Source organism: Brachyistius frenatus, unplaced genomic scaffold (assembly GCF_029030835.1).
Source record: "Brachyistius frenatus isolate BFR_SWC_R1_liver_20210118 unplaced genomic scaffold, ASM2903083v1 Contig_33, whole genome shotgun sequence".
Taxonomy (NCBI): domain Eukaryota; kingdom Metazoa; phylum Chordata; class Actinopteri; family Embiotocidae; genus Brachyistius; species Brachyistius frenatus.
Window position 1 is genome coordinate 443791 of NW_027210632.1, and position 19413 is coordinate 463203.

At 38.8% G+C, this 19413-nt stretch overlaps 1 protein-coding gene across 4 annotated transcripts; it reads left to right on the forward strand.

Moving 5' to 3' along the window:
* Positions 1 to 3799: 3799 nt before the first annotated feature.
* On the forward strand, positions 3800 to 18646 carry il17rel (interleukin 17 receptor E-like). Of its 4 annotated transcripts, none has more exons than XM_069700191.1 (18): positions 3800 to 4033; positions 5843 to 5870; positions 6418 to 6567; positions 8377 to 8483; positions 8851 to 8965; positions 9247 to 9291; positions 10159 to 10298; positions 11142 to 11213; positions 11313 to 11367; positions 11486 to 11649; positions 13168 to 13212; positions 14519 to 14576; positions 14759 to 14901; positions 16338 to 16397; positions 16492 to 16549; positions 17448 to 17579; positions 18061 to 18123; positions 18220 to 18646. In XM_069700191.1, exons 1-18 carry the CDS (start codon positions 3920 to 3922, stop codon positions 18336 to 18338), a joined length of 1668 nt encoding a protein of 555 aa, XP_069556292.1. In that variant the 5' UTR covers positions 3800 to 3919; the 3' UTR covers positions 18339 to 18646. The 4 variants fall into 4 exon arrangements, with proteins under 4 accessions (XP_069556292.1, XP_069556293.1, XP_069556294.1 ...); XM_069700192.1 differs by having other exon boundaries at positions 18253 to 18646; XM_069700193.1 differs by having other exon boundaries at positions 18061 to 18119; positions 18253 to 18646.
* Positions 18647 to 19413: the final 767 nt, after the last annotated feature.

Sequence of the window (19413 nt, forward strand, 5' to 3'; positions counted from 1 at the left end):
CAACACTACCGAATGCCGCTGGGGGTTGGCTCCAAAAAGGCTCTGGCTCCAAAGACTCCCATTTAACTTTTCTCATGAAATACAAAGTCAATAAAGTTTTTTTTTTCACATCATTATGGTGTATGGTGACAGTTCCTGAGTGACACGCGTTTTTTGTGAGCGCTGGTCCCTTCACACGGGAATTTCTTCATGAACATAACATTTTGTGTCAGACTCCGAATATTGGTAGCACCTAAAAATGCTTTATGAAGCCTACAGCAACGAAGCAATAAGCCAAATGAGCTGTTTATAGTGACATCCGAGTTTTTCCACAACGTCACTGTCCAAAACCAAAAAGACACAACAGAATCAGGCATGCAACCAGGTGGATTTTCTTTGTCATTTGTGGGGCTGTGCTCCGTGAATTTGTCGCTCAGGACACTGAAAACACACAAGTCTCTCATCGACAACAACCACGATGTCAGCCTACAGCTGAAGGGCCTCCAACCCAAAATCTGTTGATTTAACAATTTACTACAATTATAACTGCTGGCTCAATCTTTAACCTGAGACTATGACTGTGGAGGGGGGGGGGGGGACTGTACATACTGTATTGTAATACACATGAAGCCCCAGTAGATAGAGCCATCACACAAAAGTGGACGGACAAGTTATACCCACCAACAAGCCAATGAAATTTCTGTGAAATAGAAACGAGAGCTACACAGAAACACATGCAACAACTAGATCCGATGTCAATAGTTCTATCCTTTATCTTTGCTTGGAATCTAGGTCATATCAGTATTGTATCATCTCAACTACTTCTTCTTTGAAGCTCAACGAAGTCAAAAGCTGGGATATGTGCCAGAACCAGGTAATTTGCAATTGCATGCTTGTTTGTTCACACCTGACTGGCACCGTTTGAATGTGTGTCTATGTCATGGATTTTCCAGGTGTGTCTGTGGGTGCTTATCTCCTACACATTTGTGTGTTTGGCCAAACAGTTGTGACAACATAGCTGATGAGCTATTATTAGTACTGGAAATATAGATGTTGTTTTTGTTTTTTTAAGTTGTATCTTTGACACAAAAAAAAAATCACTTTGTGTTGTGAAAGCATAGCCTCTGTATTTAACATCAGGCACGTCATGACATTTAGTTTTGTTTGATATGAAACTTGGCATGGTGGTAATCAGCTTTACTTGTTTCATTACTCTTTTATGATTCTGCACTTTGATGTCATACACAGCATTTAAAAGAACTACTGGGCCTGATCATAAAAAAAACAGTAGAAACTCCTGGTCTCACACATGCTGCAGACTTCTATTACAACCCTTTGAACTTGTGTTGACCCAAATTCATTTGTAATGGACTTAACTACTATAAAGACTATCAAATAACCTGAGATTAACTTGGAAGTTACAAGCTTTTCCATGTCTCCTGCCCAACACTGGAGTTGTCAGAAGTTCCGAGTTTGCCACACGACATTCCTTTTAGTTATTTTGCAATGACTCCGCTCTTATCAGTACCAACGGTCTGTATGAACTCTGTTGGAAATGAAAAAATGACATCAGGGACGGTGTGAGAAGTGTTCATGTTTGACTCATCTGTACTCTGCATTTCTCAGAATTAGACTGAAACAGACATGTGTAAAGGGTGTGACGAGATATGACAGTGAGACAGTGAGAGGATATCAACATGTGAGGTTCAATATAAATATACATGAAAATAATAAAAATAAATCAGGCCTCGCCCACCTATACCAGAAACATGATTGCATCCCAGGCATTTCAATCACACCAGGGACGCCCCCCCAAACATACATGTCCCTGATCCGAAGGGATGGATTTAGTTAATGGAACCATTATGATTTGTGGGAAAAAAAAAAAAAATGCATACTCTGTATTTCATGAGAAGTTTATGCTTTTTCAATGGAAGTCAAATTTTTCTTGAATTTTTGGAGGCAGCCCCTAGGGGCCCTCAGTGGTATTTCAGTTTAACATTAACATTGGCTTCACTTTTCAGGCTCAAAGTTACTCATGGCAAATTAGATGAATTATTACATGAAAAAAATAAGTATATAACCGCCCTATAATGGTATAGGATCTTCAACCTTCCAGCTTGAAGAAATCACCTGCTCCTGAACGTGGCCAAGACCAGAGAGATGGTGGTCGACTTCAGGAGGGAGACGACGGCTCCACAACCGCTGAGAGTTCTGGGAGAGGAGGTGGACATGGTTGAGGAGTACAAGTACCTGGGTGTGTCCATCGACAACAGACTGAAATGGAAGACCAACATCAATGCTGTCTACAAGAAGGTGATGAGTCGACTCTTTTTCTTGAGGAAACTTCGATCCTTCAATGTGTGCAGCGAGATGTTGGAGATGTTCTACCAGTCTGTTGTGGCCAGTGCTTTGTACTTCGCTGGGGTCTGCTGGGGGAGCAGCATTGGAGCCGGTGACACCAACAGACTTAACAAGCTGGTTAAGAAGGCCGGCTCCATCATTGGCTACAAACTAGATAGTCTGGAAAAGGTGGTGGAGAGGAGGACGCTGAACAAACTATTGTCCATCTTGGATAATCCTGTCCACCCTCTCAACCACCTGCTGCAGGGACAGTGGAGCACTTTCTCTAAAAGGTTCCTCCAGCTCCGCTGTCACAAGGACAGATACAGGAGATCATTCCTGCCCACTGCCATAAGACTTTACAATAACTCACCTCTGGCAAAATCCATCACAGTACAATAACACTGTTGACTGTGTTTCTTGGTTGCTTGTATATTATATATATAGATATATACTGTACTGTATGTATATATATATATACATATATATATATATATATATATATGTTGACTGTGTTTATTGGTTTGTTGTATATAATATATATAGATATATAATGTACTGTATATATACTGTATATACTGTGCATTTTATATTTATATTTTTTACTGCTATTTACTGCTATTTTATTTTATTGCTTTTCTATTATATTATTCTATTGTTTCTATTATTGCTTCTGTATGTATGCTGCTGTGGCGAAAAAATTTCCCCTCGGGGATTAATGAAGTATATACCTACCTACCTACCTACCTAATTTCACCCTGACAGAATTTTGCTCATGTAAGCGAATGAAATTGTAGAGTAAAGCCAAGAGAAAGTTTATTTCATGCTCTAATTGTTTTAATTGTAAACCCTGACATTTAACTTCCCAAAGTCTTTGTCCAGTTGACAGATCAACCAAATGTTGAGAAATACGACCTTCTCGTGAACATGAAAGAATCCTTAGAAAAATTATATACATATCTTCTAAATCTCTTGCATACCTTTCCCTGTCCATTTAAAAAGCTTTTGAAGGCGAGTACAACATAATGCTATCAAGTTTCAGCCAATTGCCAGTTCAGGCAAGACTAGTACAGCAGCAGGACTTTTGTATTGACAGTAAACAAAGTTTTTTTTAATTTTTTTAATTTTATTTTTTTTCAGTAAAAAGGTGTGCCAAGCTCTTTTCCTCCTGAAAATTTGTTTTGAATATGAATTGAAGAAATAATAATAAATGTCATAGTTGACTTTTTCCTCTTTTCCAGTAAATCCTGTCACAGCTTGTTGTATTTTCCACTTAATTATGGTTCACTGCCATGACATTAAGATAAAAGGGTGTTCAGTGACTTGTATGAACACAAAATTGAAATGTTATTGGAAGTGCTGTCAAAAGAGGAAAACCCATCCACAGAGCTCCGCCTCTGAGAGAATATGAGAATAAACTCTTTTCAGGAGCAGTCATTTACTCTGTGTGCTCACTACACACAGGATATCTTCAGGACAAAATAAACAAAAGAGTTTATTCAACGTGCTGTTTATCTATTAGTCAAGTGTCATCTGACCCTGCCACTCAACCGGAAAAAGAAGAAGAAGAAGCAGAGAGGACTGCTGGCTGGTAAAAATGATCCTTTGGATGTACTTGCTGATGTTTTACTACTGCTTGGGTCTGAATGGAGCTGCAGCAGAAAATACAAGACTGGACAGGATTGAGAAATGTGGTACCAAGTGTTCTCAGGTAAATTTATATCCTCAGCACCTCTAAACCCACAGAAATACTGCACTCAGATTGTCATTGTGCTACTATTATTAGATCTTACTATATGGCGTTGACATTACTGCTGCTAATATTACATGACTTCTAATACTGTTGATGCTGCTTCTTATTGTTTCCATTGAGAAAAAAAGAATACACCCCTGTTTACAATCATTTCTGTAATACTGCTACTACTACTTCCTGTACTACTATTACTGTCACTGCTACTATGCACTGTTGGGGCTACATACTGATTCTACTCTGGTTTATAAAGACATCAATTGTATTTCAGTTTATTTTTGGGGGGAAACTTGGAATTTGAGCACAGCTGTACACAGTTCCTGTCACTGACTCACCCATTTAGTCACCTTAATATTTTCCCTGAGGATAGCCTTTTAGCTTGGGCTTATGTTAATACAGCTGGTGTCTACAGCAGTCCTTGCTTTTTAAAGGTCGGAACGTATACCTGGGTAATAAGTTACTGGAGGAAAAGGAGGAAACAGCTGCAAACTTATCTGGGTGGAGAGGTAACAAACCTTGTTTATGCCCTACTCAGTGACCCGAACAGACTTTTCTACTATATTATATTTTATATTATTTATAATATTTTAGCTTCACCTATTTTTCCTCAGTGTTATGCCCCCCACACACATAATTCTTACACTTTTGCAAGTTTCCTGTTGTAGCAGCTAACAGTGCCCCCCCAACCCCCCAAAAAAATCCCTGAATTGCCTTCCAGATATCTGTTAACATTTTGACATTAAGAAAAGAACATTTTCTAAATAATATTTAGAAAGATAAATTACTTTCTCCATGTTATACAAATTAAAACATACTCTAACACAGTTCGTCATCACTTAGTGCAGGAATCTGCACATAGATATGTGGACTAATTTTCAAAGAGCATATTGACGAGTGAACCAGGATGTATTTGACATTTTCGAACCGTGCCTAAGCAAATTATATTTACTGACTCCACCATCCTTCCCTGAACAAATGTAGGTCCTCTGTGCTAGAAGCTTAATACTGCCAACATTTACATTTATTCCAACCTTTCGTGGCCATAGTAGAAATAACGGGAGATAAGGAGGTTAGTTGCTGATTGGTTTGACCTTCACAGTGGCTGGCAAACCTTGATGTGTACATGGTCATTTCCATATTGAAGACTGAAGCTGTGTGCAATAGTCGGGCAAAGCCAGGCAGGGTTGGTCAGACACTGGACTTACATCCAGGAGACCGTTGTCCGTGTCCCGTGTCTCAACAAAGGGAACATTGATGTATTTTAACTTAGTAGGCAAAAATAACTCGTGTAACATATTTAACTTCCTTCCCATACATAACGATTGTCATGTGCGACCATTTTACAACGTACTTACGTTTACATGATGGTGGAGGTCCTGTGTGCCTGTCACTGTTCCTCTCTATCGGCTACATGCAGAATGTCATTTCGGCAAATGAGCTATTCTGTCATTTAGTTATCAGAAAGTGTTGGTCCTACATAGAGCACTAAAAACACTGTGTTATTGAAAATAAACCTATTTTGTCCTTTCAGTGAGGACGTGTTGGTAATGATGCACATTGTTGCATCTCTGGAAACATACATGCAAGTTCCGTTTTGCCTGAAGCAGTAATGAGGATGTAAAAATCTCCTTTCTGGCCGGGAATCCCCCTTTCCTGTAGAGCTGCTACTGTTTTTTCTTTTAAGAATTACTTAATTAATGAAGCTCCTACTCAAAATATCCACAGAAAAAAAGTTCCATTTGAATGCCTTGGCTTTCTCTCTTTTTGCAGGGACTTCACTGCAAGCCCAAGCAAAGATGTGAGTACAGACACACGTGGCTGCTACATCGTATGTGCAGCAATGCACAAAGGACATGTTTTTGGCCAATGACTCACCATAATATTGTGTATTGTGTGTGTGGCTGTCAAGAGCCTACAATGTCTGCATTTAATACCTTTGCATTTTACTGTTACGTTGCTAAAGACATGAAATGACATACAATGAAAATAAAGGCCTTATATTTTATTGTACATCTGCCAAACAACACATCACTGACAAAAACACGTGTGTCTGAAGAACAGAAAGCGATAAAAAGGAATTATGATGGTGGAAATGTTGCTGCGTGAAAATAGCTCAGTGATCCTGTCAATGAGGCACAGTGGGAGTACACGGTTGAGCCTTCATTTGGCATGGCAGCCTGTTTCTCATGATAGCACACACATCTATACAATGTGTTTGACAGCAAACATGCACATATAAATGTTGGCAAATTTTGGTTGTTTTTTTTTCTCCAAAAAACATTGGCCATATGTCATTATAGGCTCAGAAAAATACTATGTTTCACATTTATTCCTGTCCTGCGTAGATTTGTTCCCAACTCCATGTCAGAACCCCGCTGAAGGCCTCAACACCACCTCCGTGTTCCACAACATCAGCCTCTCCACAGTCATGAGATGTGATGGGAGGCAGAAGTGCTCACTACACCTACGAATCAAAACAGTTTTACAACTTTCTGGTATGTAAATGTGATGGTTTAAAATACGTGCAACGTGGACTACATGCACACAACATGTATAGCTGAGGCTGATTGAAATGTCAGTACTTTTGCATGTCAGTGAATTGCCAAAGTTATTGCAATCATGAGGAGTGTTTTCATGTCGGCACCAAATATTATTGCGGGACATTGAGTTATTTCACTCAAGTCATTTGAAAGCATTGTGTGTCCACCATGAATAACAACGAAATGGCAAACCCTCAACCTAACCATCCACAGATCCATCCCACAAGCAGAAAACCTTTGAGCTTCCATCAGTTTGTTTTTTCAACTGGAAATTTATGGAATAATACGCTTCAATGCCAATGCTGAATTACTGAATGACTGAGCTCCCAACCTCTGATGCATCACTCTACCAGATAAATGTACTTGGTAGTTTGATTAAAGGCATCACAATTAAATGTTGGTGGTCCAATTCACAGTGTTTGGAAGTATTACTCAGTAACATTAAAGTAATGAAACTACTATGTGTTAGCAATGACAAGTGTAACGGATTACAATCAAGAACTCAGTAATTGCATTACATCAATCCCAGTAACACTTGTTTTGCCTGAAGTTGGGTGGAGGGTTTATCAGTATCATCTGTAAACATTCGATGGAAGCATTGCTTGGGCACGTTTTCGCTGGTGCAGCGGTAGGACGTGGAGGCAGTTAGCATTTATCAAAAGAGATGAAATGCATCTCACTGAACACCACAGTTAATCTAAAAATGTTTTGTTGCGTTTTCTTGGCTGGCTTGCCAACAAAAGTGAGAAGTTTAGACTCAGTAATCACTTGGGTTTTGGTCAGATTTGCCTTGTGAACAAAACATCTGGACTGCTTTTTGTAGTTGCAGTCACGGGGTATAGAATCGAACAAAGCTGCTCATTGTCAGTAGATAACACTCAAATCATCGACTGGTTTCTTGTTAAACCACAATGTTTTGTTTTCCTTTTTCATACATGTTAAACAAAGATGTAGGTGTGGCGGACTTGGAATAGTTTAAAGGTGGAGAAGTATTGGGTAACTAAAGTTAAGTGAGAAGTTTTTTTAAATAATTACTTTTTCATGTATAATTGGTCAAATTTATTAATGTCTTTAGAATAACTTGAAAGTTCATATAATTATATAAAAATTCCTTGTTATTTGGTGGCAACTGTAGGTTGCAAGCTATTTAAAAACAATAACTTAAAACTTCTCTACACCACCTTTGCTTTATAGGTTTATGGCATATTCTCTATACTGTGATTGCCCTTTGCACTTGTAGAAGTTGTGACTAAGCTGATTTAAAGTTGTTTCCCTGAGGAAGTTTTAAATGACCGTTTTTCGGTGGAATCAAGCGAACGTGAAGACTAGTAAGGGTTAGAGATGTTTATCACCAATGACACATTTAAAGGCATGCAAAGGTTAACAGGGAGGGAAGTGCCATTTATAAAAACAAACACTTTCCATTGTCAAACTTATGCCATTACATTTTGGATATGTCAATGGACATTTCATGTTCCTGATTCTGCAAACAAACCGCACAATCTGATAAGGTTCAGGTAAAAATGAATATGTTGGCAGACATATGTAGTTGTCTCCACATCAGCCACATTCTGCAATAACCTTTACAGAGTTCCTGATTAAGTCTGTAGTCCGCTCAGCCATTAAACACTGTTCTTCCTGTATGGCACCTAACATAATGCCAACTCACACCAAAAACATTAACTGATTAACAGTCACTGTTTGGCAACTGTGCCATGTGAATTGAATCCAACTTTTGGCTCCGGGACATTTTTTTTCCCACAGAGTCCATCCACGGTGTTACCTTTTGCACCATCACCGCAGGGATGATGCCACACTGCCAAACTTTCAGCTTTACAAGGACTTCACGAGAAAGAATGACTGGACTGCAGGTAAAGTTAACAACACTGTCGGTATCACTGGACATTTTGTTGGCATGTAGTTATAATTCAATCCAGAATGCGATGCAAGAGGGACTTTGAATGAAATAACGTTGCAACAGATGACAAACAACAGATTCATGGAGAATATACTTTTCTGTGACATGTGGAACATTTTGTTTGCATGTATCTTTTGCATCAGTTACTTGAACTGTCAAATAAATGATGAATGGTAGCAATTAGTCTGATGTATGTTCAAACATTACAGCTTTCATGGTTACACTGCTGTGTATGATGCCTTACTTCAAACACAACAGCTTTCATGGTTACACTGCTGAACCATGGCAGACGTGACAGCTTTTGTGTCTTTTTCCTGAAGGTGGAGATTGAGAATGATTGCACTGCCATTTCTCCAAGCCAACAAGTGCAAGTAACGGTGAAAACAGTGGCAAACTACTGTGGTGTAACCTTGGCCAGCACCTATCACACTCCACGTGAGAATACACACACGTTTACCGGAATAGGAAAACACACAGTCAGCTGAAGAATAACTGAAGTCAGTAAATGGTGTTATGCAACACGCCAAGTATTTCCTTGTACGTATGTGGTAGAAACAGGCAACATTACACTGTGATCCCCAGCTATGTTAAGATGAAAGTAAATTATTTCCATGGAGAAAACTGTATTAGGAGGGTCTTCTGACACATCTCTCTTGTCTCTTTTGTCATTTCCCAAGGGTACTTTTAATCTTTTAATATCGTACATCTCTCCACAGAATGCATCAATGAGGATTTGAAAAGACATGTCCCAGAATGCATCAGTAAGTTCTTAATTTTTCTTAACCAAACTATGCATAATTATGTCTTACATACAATTCTTATACCTCATTACAGCCGTCACCCCATACAGCTTTACCCATCAGCCTGTAAATGGTTTTATAAAACATGACTTAGGTTTCATTTAAGGTGGGCCAAAGGACTGATTGAAACTTGTCTGTCCTGAGAATGTTTTAGAACACATATTTTTGAGTATACAGTGTGTGTAGATTTAGCTAAACAGCCAATGACATATTGGGGGTAATACATTTTTTAAATAAAAACTACAGAACAGCTGTGCAGGTTTTCCGTAATGAGCTGTTTACGTGCTGCTGGGATTTTGGAGTTTCCCAAATGTGTTGCAGTATTGCTGACTCATAATGTCATTTTGCAATGGAACAGGGCTTCTGTTTCTTGATTAGTCATTTAAAAACATTTTTTTTATAAGCACTTCTGATGTTAAGTGCCTTTAAGATGATTTAAGTTATAATTTGGGGACAGGTGCGCAGGTTGATCAATAAGTTCTGAGACTGCTCCTGCTGCGTGCAAACGGAGCACAAAGTTGTGATGTATCCTTTGTGATTAAGTACTCCAAGGTTCACCGCTTGATAAAAATCAGCACCTGAGTTACACATGTTTTGTGAGTGGTGGTCCGAGTGCGTCAGCAATTTTTTACTTTCAAGTCAGACAAATTCAAAAAAGAACGCACCTGTTAAGATTTAGTTTTCTCCCTTCGTATGTCCCAGGCTTTTGAGAGTGATCTCAAGAATGCCTCGGTACAAATGTTCACTTGGTCCCAAAGATGAACTGATCCTAACGTCCGCCCCATTCTATCTTCAAAATTGTCTCACTGTTTCTTTTGTCTCTTTTAGCTGGTAGGCTGTCGTACGATGTAAACCCAGAGATGAAAGAGCTGAGTGTTAATGTGTCCGACATGCTTGAAGATCGTGACTACCTACTCCGTCTGTGCCACAAGAATTTCATCTGTGTTGGCACGGGGGCCAGTACACTGGTGAGACCTTTATTTTTTGGAAATGAGCATCAGAACAGCTTTTTGTGTTGCAAAATATTGAATATGAACTCAACTTTTTGAGAGACAGGACACGGCACATGGTAAAGGGACTACAAGATCTGGCATTAAGTACCACAGTGTGAGAAAAGTAGAACTACACAACAGATATGTATACAATGTTCTCCTTGTAAAACAAGGTTGCTACAATTAAGGTACAATAAGTGTGGATGGTACAGGGACTATGTGGACTTTGGACTGTTGAGAGAAGCTCATCTAACCCTCTTCATTTTGTGTCCTAAGCAATGCAAGTTAGTGTAACTAGAGACTATGAATTTACTGTCAATATTCCACCTCTTATCCATTGCTAACAGTAAATGCTCAACTGCCCTGCAAAGTGTTCACTTAAAGTAGACACAGTAAAGCATCCTTTTAAATTACGAGCCATGTGGTCAGCCATGCTAATGATTTTAGGGCATCCCTTCGTAAGTTGAAAGCTTTCCGCTCTAGTGAGTCAGCACTTCATTCGTGTTGTATTTTAGAATTTACTGACTCACTAATTATCTGTGAACTTTAACAGAGCAAACTTTAATGATTGCAGTGCCGTTATCTGATGCACAACTCAATGAATGTATAGTATCTTCCAGTCACCGTAGAGTCGTCTATAATAGATGTTCTGTTTTAAAACTCTTGAAAGCTCTCATAGAAAGCTGGTGTCAGATTCTGTTGAAAAAAATGTGACGAATCAAGGATGTGACACAAGAAAAAACAAGAACCATTACTTAGCACATACATCTACACCAAAGAAAGATGGATTCAAGTTTAAAAACTTTTCTTACGTTCCAGATAAAGAAGGAGCAACCGGTAAAAAGCGTCATACTTTCCTACTCTCGACCTTTGCCCTGCCTATGTATTGAGGTAAAGCTCAAACCAACACTCAGCATTTATGATATGTTTCTATTATTCACAAATTCCAAGAAAGGGAACTTTTGATACTCACTAATAAATTCGCTGCAGGGTTGGTCAGTTGTAACGGATGCCCGTAGAGTCCAGGTGTGCCCATTCAAAGACCGTGAGTCATTTGATTCCTTTTAGTCATAACTAATTTTACACAAAACTGAGTGTGTTCTGTTGTAACTAAAACCGGATATTTTCTCAGTTAAAATAACTGTGACCTCATCTGCCTGCAGGTCTCAAGGAACTGTGGACTGGAATTACCTTTGACCCAGTGGAGAAGACTCTATTATGGGAGCCTTCTTGTCCAGTTACGGCTGTGGTTTCGTTGTGTGAGAAAAGAGAGGACAGTGTCTGCGTGGATCTGCCTCACTCCTCCAGGAATGTTGGCAGAGAAAAGGTACAAACTATTAAAATGTCAAAAACAGCGAGCTGTGTTTAGCTGGCAAGGCTTCTAGCTGCTGGTAGGGGCCACAAATACCTTTAACGTTACTGTGCATGTGAGCCAACAGTGCTCATGATTGTACACATAGGCACGCCAGAACTACCGCAGTTAACAGAAAGGATTACATTTATGAGACAAATGACAGAGGGTTTTAAAAACAGACTGTCTGGTGCTTTATGTTATATAGCAATTAGTCACTGTCTGAAAAATGACCCAACTTTGTGACACCAAGTGATAGATAATAACTGTCAGGAATTTGAACAGGAGATGGTCCCATTGTTGGAAAATGTCCTGTCATTGACTGGTGTGAATGTGGTTTGTGATGCCAGCTGTTTACAAAAAAAGCAGTCTGAAATTATTATGCCAACGTCTTCCTCATTGACTAAGCATTCTTTATATCTTACACAGGCGATAAAAAGTTGGGACGACAGCAGGAAATTCTTTGCTGATAGTCCTTGTTATGCCAGTAACAAATTATGTCCAATAAAAGTGTTTACTGATTCTTTTCCGTCCATGTGTGTAATGAATCCACTAGGACTGTTTTTTTATTTTTTATTCCTGTGTTCTACCCAGGTCGGTTTCATAGTGTGTGTTGGTTCTTATCTGGTGTTTAAATGAACAATCAAGCAATTCAGATGTCCTCTGTGGACGGGTCCTACGGCTGGCCACACCGCATCCCATGAACATGAACTGAAATAATACCCACTTAACATATGTATTTAACTAACAAAATTGATTCAGCTACAGTGTAACTGCACTGCAAATCATTACAGTGGGTTAATCATTAAAAAAAAAAAAAAAAATCAACAGATTTCAGTGTTAGCAGAATGAGTGCAATGCATCTTTAATGTGTAACCTGCTCCACTGACCAGCTACGTTGCAGGCTTGCAGCTAACTACTACTTCTAAGAATTCTTTTGAGAAAATTCAATGATACAACATGCACCAAAGTACGTTGGAGTGTGTGCTTCAACTCATCGGAGTTTCGAACACAATTAATTCGGCAGAAACCGTCTCTCTCCTGTTCACAGCCGAGGTTCTCATTAAAGAACAGCTTATTAACACTAGTATGTGAAAATAGTCAACTTTTATATGCCGTTTCATACCAAGAACAGTTACCTGTTCGTGCCACTCTTTACCCTCTCGAAACAATGATGGTGCGCTACGTTTCAACCTGAAATGATAGAACTACACCTCTAAATGGCATGTGGGGTTTTAGTAGCCCTGTATTTCATGTGGGTTACATGAAAATAGCCGGTGATGCAGAGACTGTCTCATTTGAAAGCTGATTAAAGCTGACCTAAAAAGACCTGTTATGTCTAAACCCAAACAGAACAAGAGTAGTGACGCATTAGTCAGTTTGATCGAAAGTAAATATGTACATATCCACTTCAGTAATAGTAGGAGCGCTGTTTTATGTTTAGGAACTGATGATATTTTGTTAATGACTCTTTCGTTTGTCATTGTTTTTCAGATAACATTTACTAAAGTGGACCCGCACCCGAAACTGTGCATGAAGGTAATGATCATTTTCCCTCTTTAACGCTTTAATAGTTTCACTGTAGAGAAACAACAGGGCTGAAATAAATCCTATCTGTTAGAACAGTGCCACTGCTTTTAGTATTTATAGATTACTTCTCACTTACTGTGCAAAGTGAAACTTAACAAGCAAAACATATTTGTTCCGTTTTCGGTAACCCAAGACTGCTGTTTTTGTATACGATTGCACGCCCTTTTCACCAGGTTAGCCAACTAGAACTCAGTGGCAGTTCAAATTACTTGTCTTTGTTATAAAAGAATAGTCTGACATTTTGAAACATGCCAACAATATCGTAATAAAATATAATTCTTCAGTTCAGGTGGTTTACGCCGAACGTTTTTTTTCTCAGACGTCTCAGAACATCACAATTGAACTCGGTGATGACAGTCTCACCGTTGGGGGACAAATTCAAGGTGCACAGCCCCGCAAATGACAAAGAAAATCCCCATCAGACTCTGGGTGACCTGGTGTGCCTTGTCCTGTATCGGTCAGTGAGGTTCTGCAAAATGCTACTCAGAACACCTCTCACGGCTCATTGCCTTGGATTTTCTGAGGCATTTCAATGGTCTCCTTTGCCGATTTCCCGAGTTTGACGCAAATGTTGATTAGCGCTCTCTGCTCAAGAACATGTGTAACACAGGTGCTGATGTTGATCAAGCGAGCTAACACCGAATACTCAGGAACGTTATTGCTTCATTACTTTGCTTCACTCTGTTCAAGTGCAACTCTTGGCACGTTTTTACCACACCTCGTATAAATATTTCTCTCTGGGAATTAATGTAAAATTTTGTCTACAAATATTTGGTGACATAGGTGGACATAGTTTTAAAAATGTACACAAATGGGATTAAAACATTACATATTTGTTTTGGGAAGTATAATGCTATTGGTATTTACATTTTTTTTTAAGCCATTTATTTTATATCTAGGTGGGCCTGGTTGGTGTACCATCACGAGTTAACTAAAAAGAAAAAACTGTAAATTATAATTAACTGTAGCTCATTTCAACAGTACAAGTTAACTGGTGACCAAATAACTTTTACATTTACATTTACACCTGTGGAATAAGAAAAAAAAATGACACGTATATATACATGTTTGGAAAAAATTAACAGTTTGTAAAGTCTAGTTTTATATGGTGGTTAAGTTGTTCACTTAAACTATTTTCTGTGGATATGGCATAATGTGTTTAACAAGCTTCTCTGTTTTAGGATTTAAAAACATGGTAATGTGTTTTATAATACTGCTGGATGACTTAAAAATATAAATGTAATATCTTCCTCAGTTCACTGCAGGGTCTCAGTCCTGGACCAGGTGCCCCTTTGCTGATGGGAGATTCCAAGGTGACACTTTTTCTCAAATCAGCAGGCTAATCATATCATATTATCATATCACATGACTATCTATGGTGATGCTACTTCAGTCCATGGCAACAAATCTACCTCAGAGAATTTAGAGCCACCTATACAGCAGATTATATCATGACAATTATGGTCACTATTGATAACTTTGTCATAATTTCTAGCATGGGACGTGGTTGTGACGAGACAACAGGGGCGTGAAGAAGTGAAGGTGTGGTCACAGATCACTACGACCTTCTCTCTGAGGCTGTGTGTGAAGTTTGCAGGTCATCCTGTGTGCCAGAACAATGAAACACACTTGCAAGTGGTAGGTACCAAAGAGAAAGTTAATCTATTGTGAATTATTATCAGCAGTGCAGATTCCATCACAGATTCTAAAGACATTAATTAAATAATCTTCATATCCAGCTAAAAAGCTGCATGGATACGATGACCTCATGCCTTGTATTTGTGTTTTATGACGGGGCTTTCAGAATGTGCTTCCACTAATTACATATCAACCTGTTGTAAATACTGTTTGTTGTATATTACCTTTCTGTTGCCGGGAAGCAACACATTTTCTCTGAGGTTTGTTGTAAAGGTAATTATACCTTATAAAATTGTGTTTTATAGCAATGACAAGGTTTTTGGCAAGTCATCCACTTACACAAACACGATATTGCTCAATTATGTCTATCTCCTGAACACTTGAGTGAGTTGTTCATAGCACATCAAAAAGAAGATAAAAAAAACAAAAACCATGCCAACTTCAACACCATTTGCAGGCTAAGGGCTTAAAGGTTTTTTTATTCCTCTGCACTGACGACAGCTGAGGCCAGAGACACTATGGCCTTGTTTAGACTGCCAGCCCAAATCCAGTTCTTGCCATATCCATATTGTATCCAGATCTAATTTGTGAAAGTCTGGACAGCAAAAGAACACATGAACTGGATTTTTTTCAAACAGGATCCAAACCACATTTACATTTCATCGAATTTCTACTGATGCGTCTCAGTCTGGATGCTCTCAGATTCGATTTCATGTGGCACTTGCAATGCGACACAGTGGCAATGTCATTTACAGAGTGAGCAGAATCTATGCTACTACTAGCAGATTGCTATAAGAGAGTGGACATTTTGGCGTGATTGGAGAAAGACAACAGCAGTCCATGGAAAGAAGTCTGCTCTCGCTTCAATGCTAGCAGCTTTCACGTTGAAAACCCGCATCGCCAGCGTAGTTGCACTTGTATTGTTGCCACAGCAATCCATGCAATAGCTTGGTAATGTCTGGACACACCAAAAAGGATCTGTTCATTTGCAAATAACCATGTGTACAGTTTGTCCCAAACATCTGATTAAAGTAGCAAATCCAATTTGCCTGCACTCTGAGCAAAGCCCTGTTTTCTGGTTGTCTGTTGGTTTGTCCGTCCTGTATCTCTAGAAGGCATTGAGAGAATTTCTTCCAATTTGGTAAAAATGTTCACTTGGACTCAGGGATGAACTGATCAGAATTTTTGTTGGTCAAGGTCAAAGCTCACTGTGACCTCGCAACAATGTTTGTGGCCCTAATGCAATAATTAAAATGCTTATTATGACAAGGTTTGACAAATGTTTCACAGGATAAAATTATGAAGTGATGACATTTTACATCTAAAAGATCCAAGGTCAACTTCCTTAGTCTGTACAAACATCAGCAGCTTGACTGGTTGGCGGAGGCATACAAGCATGTGGTGGTAACAATAGTTTCTTTTGTATTTTTTCTCAGGAGAAACACAAAGCTGTTGACTTAAACCTGACAGGGAAATTATGCAACTCTTGTGTCCAGGTATGTTTGTGTAGTGAACTGAACCTTTCAGGTAAAACTGAATAGCTTTTCAAATATATAGATTACGACTTTGAATATTCTTTTATTTGCGCAGGTGAAAATGGTTGGTGTGAAGTATGCTGTCACAGTCATTCACTGTCTCAAACAGTGCAGTAAGTACAGTTTTTACTGCTGCTATCTACAAACTACAGAAGAATTTCTCCTTCTCCACATTTGTGCTCGTATCTTGTGATCTAACCCAACTTTTCCTTCCTCTTAAAACAATCACAACCTGAGGCGATACATTAGTTTGAAAAGCAAATCATTTCCAGTACTTCTTTTACAAAATATGGATATTCACAAATGTATGCGCCTCTGAAGTTTAGTTAAGTGGTTTCTTGATGTCATTTTGAAAAATAATGCTGTGCCCCAGCATCATTTACTCCACTTGAGTTGTGTGTGCAACGACAGATGAAACCATTCCATGTAAACATAAAAGGTTCCAACTAAAATTAAGAGCCCTTTGATATGCTTTCAGTATTTTTTATTTGTGCTACAATGACTTTACAGATAACTTGGAACATAATGGTTTGAGTGACAGAGGGGAACAGGATGTGTACTGGTTGTTTCATCTTTCAAAAGCCTGATAAACAAAGATTTTTTTTTTTTTTATTATACTCAAAAGACGTGGAAGAGATTGGTACCACTTTAACTCAATATGTAGCCAGTTAGCTAAGCTTAGTACGAAGACTGGAAATATGAGGAAACAGCTAGCCTTGCTCAGTCCAAAGATAAAGAAGAAAATCTACCCGCCAGCACCTACTGTTTACTGATAACATGTTATTTACTTGTTATGCACAAACTTTTCTTACTGCTTCTACTTTTAATGCTGACCTAAGCTATCTCTGCTAGTTCTTTATTTCGAAGGAACAAGAGGCATCAAACTTCTTTTCTAACTGCAAAAAAACTCAAATAAGGATATTTCTCAAAACTATTTCTCCAAAAGACACACATAAGACCCAATCAATGCCATGTGCACATCCATCTAAACATGGTAAATTCTCTTCACAGATCAGTCATCTCCTGACAGTCATATCATCACCGATCAACCTACTTGGGACTTGACCTGGGTTGTTGTACCAGCTGGTGTTTGCCTTGCCAGCATCATTATTGTCACTCTGTTGCTCCATGTGGTGTTAACAGGTAGGTTGAAAATTACACTATAAAGCTTCAGTTTTACCGTCTGTGCTGACACACTGCAATGTAAGCCCTTCTTCTAAAATTGACTTAGATCAAGTTGTAGAGTCCTGAAAAGCGATTCTGAAGCTCAGCCTTATTCTCGGCTGATCCACAAATGGGGCAGCGATTCTACGCTCACTTTGTAGGACGTAGCAGGAGATTGACAGGCAGACTGGGGAGATGGCAGCAGTAAATTAGGCGCTGCACCGGACTGCTTTGGCAAAGAGGGACCTGAGTCGAAACGTGAAGCTTTCAATTTACCAGTCAGTCTATGCTCCAACAGTCACCTGCTGTAAAACAAATGTGTCTAATTCTGTGTATGGAAGGTTGTCAGTAACTTAAAACTGCATGTACCATCACTGTATTTGCGACACAAACCATTTGCATGAAATCTGTCAATATATTGGTCTGCTTCCTCATCCAATTTCCCCGTGTTCTATTTTAGTGCATCGGAGGAGGAAACCAAACAGAAAGAAAGAAAGAGTCTGTACCTCTGAAAAGCAAGTAGGTAAGGTGATCACCTGATTTGTTAACCTTGTGGCATAAATCCAATTTCAATTAACTCACTTCCAGCTGAAACCTGGCACCGTTTTTGTTGTCGCAGATCCTGCTCTTGACTTTGTGGTTTCTGCATTAGAAACTCAACCTGCTCTCCAGGGAGGGGTCCTCATACCTGATTCACCGCATTGTGGAAACGAGAAGGCCAACTTAATCTCGAACTGACCAAAGAAAGGCATTCTAGTCAAAATGCCCTACTTTCACTGTGCAGTATAACGATGTTACAAGGAATATAAAAAGTTCTCTGTTGAGTTCAGTAAATAATGTATGGAGAGATATTTCCAATATTTTGTGACTTAGTATGCACTGCTTTGTATGCGTGTTTGAGTTCATGGCTGTTGTTTATCTATTTTGTGTGGTGTTGTTTGTTTGGGTGAAAGTAGTATAGTTCATTTTTTAAGTTAAAATATTCATCTTGCAGCTAAACAGTTCATGTATTAACTAAATGTCTATTTTCAAATAAAAATCTATACTGGAAATGTAACAAGTGCAGATTTTATACAATGCACTCATATCTTTTGCATTAATTCTACACAAAATAGTTTTCTCATCATTAGTTCGTTGTATTAGAAGTTTGTGCACTAGGCACATGACTATTCAACATTATGTAATATGACAAATGGACATGCAAACAAGAGCAGTGACTTGAATGAGGAGCTCTGACACTCAACCTAAAGGCTCACCAAACTGGTATTTGCTACTGCTGTGTATTACTGAATTGTCCACAACCCGTGGAGGCCTTCCAACAGCCTCCACAGGTAAACGCTTTCTTGGTATTTAGACACAGCAATTTCCCAGAAATTAGTTTTCCACAGAGCTCCCACAGGACCTTGTTTGCACACTTGTTCAAACAAGCCGGTGCTACTGTTTGCTGTTTTGTTCCCTTTTAAATTTAACCTCAAGTCCCGCATTATATATCAAGAGCTTTTCTTCATTTTCTTTTACCATTTTCTACCCTGAAAACATCAATAATTAAAAAAAAAAAAATGGTTGCCTTGCTGACAATAAATTTACCAGTTTTATGAGGTTGTCACCTGAATGGCTTTCTGTCAACAGGGAAGCCTCGTTAAAAGTTATTTGGTGGAATTCTCTTGCCTTCTGAACACATTTGATGTCATCACTTGGGTTGTACTGAGGTAGTGTTGGGGTGTTGAAAACAACTGTATTTTACTTGTAATTTATTAAGGCAACAAGCGCTCAGTTAAGTATAGAGAAATGACAGCTTCTTATTACTTGAAGA

Excerpts from the sequence above, each read along its gene's own strand:
- il17rel (XM_069700191.1), top strand. The coding sequence starts at position 3,920 with ATGATCCTTTGGATGTACTTGCTGATGTTTTACTACTGCTTGGGTCTG. Across the intron at positions 8,484-8,850 it reads AAAGAATGACTGGACTGCAG|GTGGAGATTGAGAATGATTG; the intron begins GTAAAGTTAACA and ends TTTTTCCTGAAG. Across the intron at positions 11,650-13,167 it reads GGAATGTTGGCAGAGAAAAG|ATAACATTTACTAAAGTGGA; the intron begins GTACAAACTATT and ends ATTGTTTTTCAG.